Raw genomic sequence first — 12,822 nt, forward strand, 5'->3', positions numbered from 1 at the left:
ATCGCAGCACCCTCCCGCCAATTACTGCCCTTGTCTAACATTAATCAGAATCATCTAAGAATATACAAACCCAAGAAAGCAAAATTGCAGCCCATATTTCAATTACGAAGTGGAATGTACAAGAGCTGAGAACAAATGTTCAGTCCTAAACAAACCACTACCCCCACCAACAGCCTACTTGAGAGGGAAGGTAAACAAAAAAATAAAAATAAAAAAACAAGAAAAGACAAACCTCCAACATCAAAACAAGAGCAAAACTAAACAAAGACTGCACCAAGTAGGCTGCTTGCATTACAACAGTCTTAGAAAAGAAATAAGCAAAATAAGTTTCCTCCCTCGAAATGGCACGGAGAAGCGGGCGGAAAATTGCAATTTTTACATAGTCAACAATTGATCAACGCAAGACGCCCAGTGTCAATGCTCAATATTTTCTAGCTCCATTCACAACAAAATTAAGAGAAGAATAATTCAACCATGCTAAAGATTATTCTGTCCGAATTAGTCAATTATGGAAGTAGGAGGCTAGAGAAAATTAGCGCGACATTCACCATCTCTCCTTTGATGTTGACCTGCAAGACACATGATGACAACAATTACTGACAATTCTCAACAATCTCACTTAAGCAACAACCAATTTAATAACCATATTAAGCTTATGCTCAAACATCTTCTGCACTGATTGAATATTCAGAATTCCTGGTTTTAGCACCAGATGCAAATGCAAAAAATGTTAATGATACTTGAATCACTTATTTGGGTACATGTAGCAAGAGATACCGGCCAATGCTTGATTGAAAAATGGTAACTGAAAAACCTAGGCAAGCAAATTATTCTTCAACCTTCACAAATTGAGATTGATCCAGATTCTAAGCAGGACAAAAGAATTTAGAGTACATAGATTTCAATCTAACCTAAACTAAGAAATTACTCGCAACTCAACAACCCCTAGAGTCAGAACATACAATGCATGCTTGGCAAGCTTACTCCTTTTGCACTTCATGTGGCAACAATGAATCTTAAAATTTCAATTGTCACCCCAAAGATCAATATTATAAAAGAAGACGATAAGGGTACAGAACAAATAGTACCTGTCTGTATCTCTATTACCCAAAAATCCTCTGCTCCTACCACCATGATAAGCTCTTCTATCATCCATAGACCTTGCCCATGCATCTCCAGTGCCACGTGAACGAGGCCTGTCCATGAACTCACCACCTCTTGGCTCTTCATATGCTGCAGGCTGAGAATGGGGCATCTCAGGATGCCCAGTAAGCCTACCTGCTCCAGAACCTGGCCTTTCAGTGGGTTTCGGGCCAAAACGAACTTTGTCATCCAATTCACGAATCAGCAGTTCCAAGTCCTTTTCCTTTTGAAGTATTTGATCATGTAAAGATTGATCATCACCAGGCTTTTGCAGTGATTCCTTTTTCAGATGTTCTATTTCTTCTTTCAGATTCTTTTCCTCCTCGGTCTCAGGCCTGAAATATTATCTCCAAGTTCAGCAACTAATGAGATTTACTTCTAACACCCAAATTTTCATGTCTTTGGGAATTAGTCTAATCTTGTAATAGCTTTTGATTAAATTATGATGAGAGCTCACTATCTGAAACTTTGAAGTAGACAAAATATGCATCAACCAACCTTAGCAGATAAGAAAAATAAAAGTGCGTTAGTGTTCTAAAAGTGCATTAGAATCTCAAAGACTAACATATGTAAAGCAAAAATAAATCACAAATACTTTTGAGCCACTACAGATTTACAGAAAAAGTGCAACCCTGATGAAAGAGAATTTCAAACTTGCTTCAAGAATGGGGCAAAACTAATAAAAAGATAAGGAAACAAATGACAACTGAGCTTAATCTTATCCATTAAACACACACTTGTGAGGAACTATATAACCCCTAAAGAAGGAAACAGGTACTCTAAATAGAATACGCAAGGAAACAGCTAGATGCATATATTGTCATAATCGGGACATTCATCTCCCCCGAACAGTGGCTCACCAGTAAGCATTGATTTGTGCATCCTGAATTAAACTGCACTGTCTCGGTTCCGTTCTTTACAAATTCATCATCGCCACATTCAAATCACAAGAAATATGATACAATCTCAAAAACTCCATAAAAGATTCAACCTAGATCATAACATGTTAAACTATCCAACGAATGTCAACATTAAAATTTATCTATCCAGGGATTGGCTTTTTCTTCAACTCATCTTTAGATTAAGTACATCCATTTGAATTATCAACTCAGAACCTAGGAATATCTTGATTTTTAAACAAAGTGTCCTAAATGTCTGTAGGTATTCTTTTCAGAAAGCAATGTGGGTCAGAGCTAGTAAAAACTCGAAAACAATGAAAACATCATCTACCTCGTGGATTTTATCAATGCAGTAAAATTAGTACCATATTTATACCTACACTTGATTTTCTGTGAGAAGAATAAGTCCATGTCACTTCATTGTTCTCTTTATCTTACTAGATAGTTTTTCTCCAAAATTTTAGATTATAAGTATTCTATTTTCCTTCAATTTCATTTCTGCTGTCTCATGCATCCTCATACCTAAAATTCTGTTTTAAAAAAAAAAAGAAAAAGAAAAAAGCCACTCCCTCTCATCACCATATATTCCCCAAAAGAATCAGGAAAATGGCATTCCCCATAGTTTAGACTTCCGGATGTTTATTGTCCACTGCACTCATCAATGAAGAGATACAGAAAGGTTAAAGTTAACATAGGTCCAGGCAAACTAACAAACTGGTAGTTGATTGTTCTCGAATAGTTGTCAAACTATATCTCCAGTGTTTGTGTATCGTCTTTTTCTTTGGCTCCATTCAGCGTCATTTGCATGGTGAATAGAGTTCAAATACACAGTTGAGGATAACACGTGATCTTATAAATACAATTCACTGGCCTACCATTGCTCTGAGTTGCTTCAATTTCAGTCTCTCAGTACTAGATCCAGGTCCAACTTTCAGAGAAAGTTGTACATCATGGTTTCACTCCCATTATTTACTATACCAATTATTACCCCTCTAACATCTCAACTATGTATATGGAGTTGGCAAAAGTTACACCTACCTGGTTAATTCGCACCTCATGCAGCCCACAGTGCTAAAACTGTCTACTCTATGCAGTTCCAAATAAACAAAGAGCCAGCAATTTAGTCTGTTCAAACTGGGCCATATTTTGGTTCGAGAATTTAATCAACCAAGCCAATGAAATTCAATTGGAATAGTATCTTACCGTCATAAGATGCAAATTTTGAATAAATCATGCTTGCGACAAGCATTGCTGTTCTGCAATATTCATTAAAGAGTACTAATGATGCTTCCAGAACAGGCCAATCAGAACGCGATAACAGAATTTTTATCTCATCTCATGCATTCTTGTTGGTGTTATAATTTAAATGTAAACTAGAGTAACATTACTGTTTAGTTCCTATCAGTGGAAAGAAGACCATCAATTTACCAGACCACCATTAAGCCATACATAGCATGTTAAATATTTCGACTACTCCGTCCTCATAATTTGGTTGAATAACGTGTCAAAGGAAGAATTAATCGTAATTACAGAATAATAAACCCATGCTAAAAGAAAATAACGATGGCATTTTGTTTCATGCATGGCAGGATATGCTTATGAAAGAAAGCAAATGCATTCACTGTGTTCAGGGCGCATATAAGAGTAATCAAATCGACCCAGTGGCTCAATAAATATACCACAGGCAACACTAAAGCTGAATGGCAAGCATGATTTATGAACATAGGAAAATTCCAAATAAGCAAGTTCCAAAGTTACTTCTTTTGACAATGTTGTTCTATAATTGAATAAACTATTCTGTGTTTTGTTTTCAATTTCAGAATCCAGGCATTTACCAAATTGCAAAAACCTTCGAAAACAAACGCAAAGAGGTCTAAGATCACAATGTCCATCTTAGAACACCCAAATAAGCAGAAAGGATAGCTTCTACCACGTGAGCTTTGAATGTAAAACTATGAACCACACCACAGAATTAACAGCACCAAGAAAACCTACTTGTGGTAAGGTCGATATTGCTAATGCAGGTTAGTGTTGATACATGTCATGATGAAGTGCTCCAAAAGAAATCAAGCAAATGCTAACCTATCCACACGACGATGCTCCAAGTCTAAATCAATCTTCCTCCAATCAAGACCCTTCTCCTCTAGCAAAACCTCCCTAGGCTTAGCATCTCCAAAAGGGTTCACCTTAGGCCTTGGCTTGGCTGCTGCATCCCCTCCTGTCACCTGCAATGGCTGGCCTTCTGACCTAGCTGACTGGGAGCTCCCTGGCCTACTGGACTGAGAGCTTGCCGGCCTACTATTAACGGCCTTCTTCGCCTCAATTTCAGAATCCAATTTCTTCCAATCCAATCCCTTCTCTGCCAGCACTTCTTCTCGGGGCCTAGCTGCACCAAAGGGGTTAGGCTTATTCACCTTCACCACCGTTTCACCCTCTTCACCTCGGGGAGGGTCAAGAACCAATCTTTGTCTTTCCTGACTCCCATCACGAGTCCATTTCTCGGGCTCCGGCTTAAAATCCCCGCGGAAGCCTGACCCGAAACTAGAAGATCTAGCAGCTGGTGGCGGAATGGGTTTTTTGGAGGCACCCCAATTGTCGACCTCATCAGCCCTAGAAAGCCCACCACTGCCACCGCCCAAAGAAGCATACCGGCTGGGGCGACCCGGACCAGCAGGACCCGAATTGAATGAGGGTAAAGGCTTCTTCATTGCACCCCAATTGTCAACTTCATCAGCCCTAGAAGGTTGATCAAAATCTGGACCTCTACCACCTTGAGGCGGGCCCCTCCGGCGATCATCCTCAAAACCCCCATAAGATCTTCGAGGCCCCCCTCCACCCCAGGAGCCCTCCCCATCCGAATCCCGGTCTCGCATGCGACCCGGTGGAGGCCCACTGCTCCGGACCCCATAATTAGAAAATCCTCCTCCCAGACGTCCGCCACCATATTGCATTTCATCCCCGGCGGACCGTTCTTTCGGGCCAGTGGGTAGGCGGAGCATTTCCTCGTGGGTTAGCCCGCGCTGACTGGAGGTGGAGCCATAAACATTCTGCATCGTGAACTCTTGCAAGCTCATCTTGGTCTTCTTCTTCGTCTGCTTGGAGGCGCTGCTGACGGCATCTCTCAGGGACGGGAAGCTCTGAGAGTCTCCGCCACCGGTGGCTGAAGCGTCCGCGGAGGCCGCTTCAGCCGCAGCTTTGGCGGCTAGCTCCCGCAGTTCTTCCTCTTCTCGTTCGGAATCGGCGGCCCAGGCGCCGATATTTCCCCATGGCGAATTCGACATTTTCGAAGGTGGATTGTCACAAGATCTAAAACGAGGAAAAAGGGCAAAAATAAGTTTCCTTTTTTATAAATTTGTTGCTCTAATGGTGTAATATTTTATTTATTTTTTTTAAGGAAAAATCGCAGGGGCTCCGAGGAAAGGAGCCGGAGCTCCAACAACATGAAAACGGGTACCAGAAAGAGTTTTGAATCTCTCGTGGAAGGGGGCGGGTTCAGGGAGTTGTAATGTGCTTGTAAATTGTAATGAGCCAATGGTGGGGGAGAAGTGGAAAATTGGCAGCAAGATGGAAGGAATTAGGGGGGATTTTTTCTTTTTGTTTGGGGCTAAATGGTCACTCAAGCGGGGGGCCAGTTGAGCTGGTGATGTGTTGTGACCCACCTGAAGAGGATGACGTGGAGATGTGGGAGTGGTTCCGATGGGAGGGTCACTTTATTTTGTGGGCCGGGGGTCGGAAATATCGCGGCCTTTTGGTGTATGTTATGTAGTGTAATTGCCTTTCTGGGCGGAATGGAGTACTTTTTTTTTTTTTTTTTTCGACACAGAGGTGTTCGAATCAATCCTGATGGGGCCCGACTAATCTCTTGCGGCCCGACTAATCCTTACGGGGAATAGAGTACTTGACACTCCGTCCTAACGTGTCTCGTGGGAGAGAGTTGTGTTTGAGAGACGGATGTGGATCCATTGCCACTGCTCAGTACTAACTAAATAAAAACGAACCATTGAGCCACTGAGTTAAGGAGAAGTCCCTCCTTGGACTGTAGGTGGAGGTTTAAAACTTCAACTGCAGTAAAAAAAATTTAAGAATGGTATCATAGCACCTTCTTGATCTAGACAGATCTGCATACTTACTAGTTCCTAACACACAAGCCGCCTTAGGCTCTCCCTCCCTATAGATTAGGATAAAATAGGTTATACAATTATTATCGTTGCCGGAAAAAAAATTAAATAAAAATGTCTTTTAAGAAGTTAATAATTGTTAGAATATTACTACTTGTGGTTCATTCATTAGGGGTTGGCTTCTTGTTTGTAAAATGTTTGGCTTAATGAAACCAGATTAAGGTACTTCTTCGGTGCAATGGACTTGTATGATTGTATCTTGGCAACTGACATCAATTTGTTGAATTGCTTGCGCTAATAGTAGTAGTAGTAGTATGTAGGGAAAGGGTATCCTCTCTGTTTTGAGCATTTTGATTTGTGAATGTTTGGTGGGTACAACGGTTTATTCTAACTATAAACACCAAATTTTTCTTAATTTCAAGTGTGCTATTTTTCACTTAAAAGACACTACTATCAAGAGGGAAGAAAAACAAAACAAAACAAAAACTAGAAGGGTACGTCTAACTCTATTCCCTTTCTCCATTTCTACTCCAACATTTGTGGCAAAAAAGAACTAGAATTATTTATTTATTTGCTGACTTACTAACTAGAGAAGGCAATTGCGTGTACTGATTAAGTAACCGCCAACCGCGCAATATGTCACAATATGTCATCAAGTTGGTTGAGCCTGGGTACACAGCCTATCCCTTAAGTCAATGACTCTATTAATTAATTAGATGACCTTGTTTGGATCGCCGGTTTCCGTCGAAAAATTACGTCGTTTTCCATGATCACATTTCTCTATTACCTTTTTTCCTCACATACATCAAATCGTAACAGTAAATTTTTCCATGAAAAATCATGAAAAATACAAGCCAAACACAACCTAAAAGTATTTTATAGTAGTAGTAGAAAATTTGATTTTGTGGTTGGTCTGAACATATGTGGTAGGTGGTAGCCTTTCAAAATACTACTACTAGCACTAATATAAGTAGTGATATATATATGTATATATATATATATATGTACCTTTGTACAATGTACTTACCTGCGTGATTTGTGGACCTGAAATAGCAAACATCTTCAATTGCATGATGGTTCAAAGAAACGACAGTGGTCGGATTTGAATCAGAATGTCAAATCGCGAGACAGACCTTCCTTTTCCGCTTGTTTTTGTCGTCACAACACAAAGGAAGGAAATGCCCATTTTTGGAGGTTAAGCAGCTCAGGGGCTTTCAAATATGTTACTAGAATATCAATCAGTATACAAATATTCTTCTCTTTGCCAGTTTTCGTATTTTACGTTTTCTTTTTGTAAGAAGCGTCAAACAAGTGCAGGTCACCATCCTTGTCCACACTTCCAACGGCTGTCAAATTTTGCTCCTTTTTTTTTTCTTTTTTTTTTTTTGGCAGAAAAGAAAAGTGTGAATCACGGTGTCTTGCTGTGCTGTGTCCGCTAGTAGTAGTAGTAGAATGAATTATCAATCCACTGACAATAATCCTTCAAAAATAATTAAAAAAAAAAATCCACTGACAATAATGATATGAAAAATCACATATTATTATGCCGTCTTTTGTGCTTGTTACTCGTTCCTCATATGCTGGTCAAATATGAACCAACTCAAGTCAAGGACCGTTGAACACAAATTCGTGTAAACTCTATATATATATATATATATATATATGACGTTAAAAAACCGATACACACCATGGAAGAAGACCTTGCCGTTTTCTTTTTTGACTGATCGATCATTGACGGTTGCAACTATTCTTGGCCCTAATTCGGTTTCATCATCATCAACAAATCCAATCGATTCGATCATGCACAGGAACGAACTCCTCCCTTATCATTATTATATGACTAAATTGCCCATTCTGCATCTATCTAAAGATTTATGGTAGAAGAAACCACCACAACCGATACTCTACTCTATTCTTACAAGATGGAAAACAAGAAGTCAGGCCCATTGTGTTGGGCCACAATAATTGCGAGTTTTTTGGGCTGGAAGAGTGGAAAGGGAGGCAAAGACTCGCTCCCAATGAAAAGCGAAAAGGCCTCTGTTTTTTGCTCAAATTCCTATACTGATTATTAAAGATCTGCATATTGATACCGCAGTAGCCCCAAGAATGCTCAAAAAAATGCAGTGTTGGCTGAGCAATCTGGCCACGAAGCTTTTGCCCCCCAGTGCATTTCAAGTCGCTGTTAGCTGCAGCAACCATCATCCAATTGAAAACGCCATAGTTGGATCACATTGCAGCTCAAAATTGCTTAGCAAAATATTACTGACCAGAAAAAGGCACTGTTATAGGTACTTGTACATATGAGGATATCCACTTTTAGCAAAGCATAATAAAAAATATTTTCTTGAATTCAACTTCCTCCAGTCCAGCAGCAGCAGCATGTACGTAACTCTGCTGCGCTTCTACTTCTAGATTCTCCACAAAGTATATATGACTTTCCTCTGCTTCAGTTTGCTGATAAATCTTGAACCTCAAAAGACTTATTCGAAGTAGGAAATGCAACCGGCTTAGTTTTCTTGAATGAAGGCTCTGAAGAAAAGCATCACATGATCAGCAGAAATATTTCCTAGAGAAGAAAGAGGAACAAAACCTTAAGAAAGAAAAGAAAGGCTTTCTAGTTTCCCTTGCAAACCTTGAAATGGACAGCCAAAAGCCTGGCATCGACTTGAGATTTGAGAAGAGTAGGAGAAGATGCAAAGAGTCTTTCTTTTCATCTAGGACTCTCTCATTTCTTATACTGTGGAATAGTAAATTGACCATTACCACTCATGACCGAAACAAGCTCAAGTTGGACCCTCAACTTCGTTGCCCGCTTGACGGGATTCTTGCATATACTACGAAATTCAAAAGTGCACAAGTAAGTACATAATCATGTGCATCCCCCTATCCCCCAAATCTCTTCCCCCCTTCCCCCTCCAAAAATCTTCCCCAACCCCAAAAAAAAAAAAAAAAAACACCGTCCTAGTGTTCTATCTAATGTTAGCCTAAATATCCTAACAAACAGCAATAATATACCGCAGCCGATTTAGCAAGCAAATTAAAATATTGAATCATGCTCAAAATATGAATTGACTTTTCTCCTTACAGAGCAAAGTTTAATTTGCTTAACCAGTAAAATGGGAGCACTTCATAATACAAATAAATAGGCCAAGAAAGAAACAGATTAAAGAAGAGGACAGTGGAAGTCTGACGCAAACCTGAGCTTCCTTGTAATTTCCATAGACGCTGAAGCCATCAGTACTACCAACCAAGGGAGGAAACTCTGTCAAAGACCGGTCTTTATCCTTTACCTCAACAAAATTTTTAGTCTTCTTCTGAATACTAATCAATATGTTATGCCAAGTATTAACCCTGGAATGACCTTTACTGGGCATCCCGACATTCATCTCAGCCAAATCATCAGTTTTTACACTCAACACCTCCTCAGGCATCGCACCATCAAACAACCAAATCAAACAAGAACAAAATCCCTTTGTGATTTCTGAGTCACTATCAACTTTATATCTCATTAATCTGTTACTATCCATTTCTACCTCCAACCAGACCATGGTTGTACAGCCTTTGACCCGGTTTTCTTCAACCCGACCGGACTCATCAAATGGAGGGAGGAGAGTGGCATAATGTAACAGTCTTTTGACCCTATCAATTGGCTCAGGTAAAGACTTGAATTCACAAGCCAAACAATGAACCTTTTCGGGCATCGTTAAAGGTTGCAATGGAGTTTCATGAGCTGTTATACAAGAAACTGAGGAGTTTCTTGATATTGGCTTATCAGGGTTGTGATAACACTTCAGGGATGTGAAAAAGATGGGATTTTTGGGGAACACTTCTGTTGAAATTGGTTTATCAGGACTGTGAACGCTTTTGTGGGATGTGAAAAAGATTGGGTTTTTGAAGAAACTTGATTTCAATTGAATTTTTTTGGGCTCAGGGCTTTCACTAACTTGTGAAAACAAAGGCGATAAAAATGATAAATTTTGGGTTAGAGATTGCATTTTTTGGGACAAAGAGAAAAGAAGAAATTAACTAAAGTTGTGAAGGTCAAGGCTAAGGTTAGTGACTGTTAAACGATGAAGGTGGGACTTAGTTGGTGATCAAGTATATGGTGAAGAGTTTTTGCGAGAGAGGAAGGAGCAGAGTGGAGATCCTTGAAATGCGGACCCGATTCTGTAAGTCTGAGGGAGAAACTGAGAAGGTCGCAGCTTCTGATCCGAGGCCCTTTATAAGGAGGAGGGAGGGATTGAAATAGAGGAAAAATTGATTTATTAGTGGCCGCAGACAATTCCAATAAACAACAGAAGGCGCCAAAAGAAAGGTCTATTTTTGACAGGAAGTAAATCAAGACTTGGATTTTGGCAGATGGATATTTTTGGATAGGAATCATTGGTCAAAAAAATTATTTACTTGCATTACAAATAATATTTTTTAATATAACTTTTTATTCCCAATTACTTTTTGACTAAAAATTTATCTAAAATAATAAAGTTCGTGTAAAGTATTTAGGAACGGTCCAATGAGTAAAGGGTGAAATTCGTGAGGGATAAATTGTGGTTCATATACACAATCTCAGTGCTAAGATTTATCTCTTTAAGCCAGTCTAAACCTTTGCAAATTAATCTTTTACAAGATTATATGTGAATTTCTTATATCGGATGTATAAATCCAAATCCCTTTATCACCCAGAGTTTTTTTTTTTTTTTTTTTTTTTGTAACGATAAAAAATGCACTATGGAGAAAGACTTTACAAAAGAAACTTGCAGGAACATTTCAGTTAATGATAAGCAGAAGAAGGGGAAAAAATAAGAGAGAAGTTGCAGACAGAGATATAAAATTGAAGTAGTTACACCGTATAACACCTTCTTGGTCAGTCATTGACAAATGTGCATGCTTGATTTTAAGCCCTAGTCTTGGGGACGAGGGGCCTGGACTACCGTCCCAGACAGTTCACGGCCTGGATGAGGTCTCAAAAATTTATGCGGCTCAAATCACGTTTTGTAACTCGATTTTCACATCGTGTGGGACCCACAAAAATGTTGTTCTATTTTACTCGTTGTTGTTCTATTGTTACACCTTGTACAGATGATGTTACACCATGTACAAATGGTGTTACACCTTTCGGAGCGGTTGTTCTGACAACCGTCCCAGGCAGTTCACGACCGGGATGAGGTCTCAAAAATTTGTGCGGCTCAGATCACGTTTTGTAATAGAACTACTTCTGCCTTGTCAGTTCTACAGACAGGAGTCAGACTGACCGCGAATAAAAGCTATGGGTAAAGTGTAAAGAGTGATGCTCTATTCTGGCTTTCTCCATCGTGGCAAGATTTCACATTCAAATCTTCCCTGCCAAAGCAAATTTTAGTACATCCAACTGTTCAAATGTTATCCATAGATTAGAGGGAATAGTTGCTGTATTGGATCTGTTTGAATTAGCTGTTTTTGGAGTGTTTTTAAAAATTTTTACTGTAGCAGAGTTTTTATAATATATTTTAGAAAATATTTTGGAATATTTAAGAGTAGAAGAGATTTTAGAATATATTTTGAGATATTTTTAAACATTAAAAAAATTTAGACTATTTTTAGAGTACTTTTTAAAATTTTAATAGTATTAGGCCTTGTTTGGACAGCAATTTTCCAAACAAAAATTATTATATTTTCTGTGATTTATCTCACATATATCAAATCGTTACAGTAATTTTTTTACAAAAGATCTAAAAAAAATACAATCCAAACCGGGCTTAATTTTTTAAAAAACTCTTGAATCCAAACAGAGCCATAATGGCGGCCCATCAGCTCAACAAGTCAACCCCGTTAAATCAATATCTTCCTAAACTTGTTCTCTTTATTGAATTACAGCTTGACAAGTATATCCATTTATGGGCAGAGAACAGCGCCGTCACACAATGAAATGGAATGGAATACTGGATGAAAAGATGGTAAAATGTGGCTCAGGAAACCGTGCAAGCAACGATGATGAATGGAGAAAATGGAGACGTATGTCTGTTTGGATTGCAATTTTTGTAATTTTTTTTTAAAAATATTATATTTTTTATGAACATATTTTTTAATTATTTTTTTTACCTTACATATATTAAATTACTACAGTAATTTTTCTATAAAAATTCTAAAAAAATACAACCCAAACAACCATAGGCTCATCCTCTTATGCTCAACCCTTGAGAGAAACATGAGTAAAAAATCATCAAATAGCCTTGGGAGCATGCATGTCCTGGCTCGATCTCTGGAGATATCATTAATTCCTATGGTTAGAAAAATTTGTTACACAGATTTCTGACTTTGGGGTTAAAAGGGTCGTCGGATCAGAAGCCCGAGTTCTAACAATTTCTTTCAGTTTCTACTGCAAATTTTAATAGTTTCAAATGGAAAATCTTTTTCATGGAGTCTTCATGATATGATCTAATTGTCGTTTTTTATAATTTAATTAATCAGGGCATGTCTTTTTCCTTGTCTACATGGATTAGTAGGCATATCTTGGTGTTTCTTTCCCCTTTTTGACATGGATCATTATATTTTATCAATAAAAAACATTTTATTTTAGCCATCACCATGTAAAACAATACATGCACCTAAAATCCGTACACTATAAAGCTAATATTAGTGATTTTACTATATCTTTTTCTTTTTGAAGGATTTTACCAGATCTC

General features: G+C 38.6%; 2 protein-coding genes across 2 annotated transcripts; both read right to left on the reverse strand.

The window, feature by feature from the left end:
* Positions 1–75: 75 nt before the first annotated feature.
* Positions 76–5,612, reverse strand: LOC113718947 (eukaryotic translation initiation factor 4B2-like). The gene is made up of 3 exons (XM_072072287.1): positions 4,125–5,612; positions 1,089–1,478; positions 76–569 (listed from the first exon to the last, which is right to left on the reverse strand). Exons 1-3 carry the CDS (start codon positions 5,321–5,323, stop codon positions 545–547), a joined length of 1,614 nt encoding a protein of 537 aa, XP_071928388.1. The 5' UTR covers positions 5,324–5,612; the 3' UTR covers positions 76–544.
* A 3,188-nt stretch (positions 5,613–8,800) lies between these two features.
* LOC113718694 (sufE-like protein 2, chloroplastic) lies at positions 8,801–10,335 on the reverse strand. The gene is made up of 2 exons (XM_027243587.2): positions 9,358–10,335; positions 8,801–8,994 (listed from the first exon to the last, which is right to left on the reverse strand). The coding sequence occupies exons 1-2, from the start codon at positions 10,153–10,155 to the stop codon at positions 8,944–8,946; spliced, it is 849 nt and encodes a 282-aa protein (XP_027099388.1). The 5' UTR covers positions 10,156–10,335; the 3' UTR covers positions 8,801–8,943.
* Between the last annotated feature and the right edge of the window lie 2,487 nt (positions 10,336–12,822).

This window comes from Coffea arabica, chromosome 11e (assembly GCF_036785885.1).
Source record: "Coffea arabica cultivar ET-39 chromosome 11e, Coffea Arabica ET-39 HiFi, whole genome shotgun sequence".
In the NCBI taxonomy this organism is placed as follows: domain Eukaryota; kingdom Viridiplantae; phylum Streptophyta; class Magnoliopsida; order Gentianales; family Rubiaceae; genus Coffea; species Coffea arabica.

Excerpts from the sequence above, each read along its gene's own strand:
- LOC113718947 (XM_072072287.1), bottom strand. The coding sequence starts at position 5,323 with ATGTCGAATTCGCCATGGGGAAATATCGGCGCCTGGGCCGCCGATTCC. Across the intron at positions 1,479-4,124 it reads GAGCATCGTCGTGTGGATAG|GCCTGAGACCGAGGAGGAAA; the intron begins GTTAGCATTTGC and ends ATAATATTTCAG. Across the intron at positions 570-1,088 it reads GGTAATAGAGATACAGACAG|GTCAACATCAAAGGAGAGAT; the intron begins GTACTATTTGTT and ends TGTGTCTTGCAG.
- LOC113718694 (XM_027243587.2), bottom strand. The coding sequence starts at position 10,155 with ATGCAATCTCTAACCCAAAATTTATCATTTTTATCGCCTTTGTTTTCA. Across the intron at positions 8,995-9,357 it reads GAAATTACAAGGAAGCTCAG|TATATGCAAGAATCCCGTCA; the intron begins GTTTGCGTCAGA and ends TGAATTTCGTAG.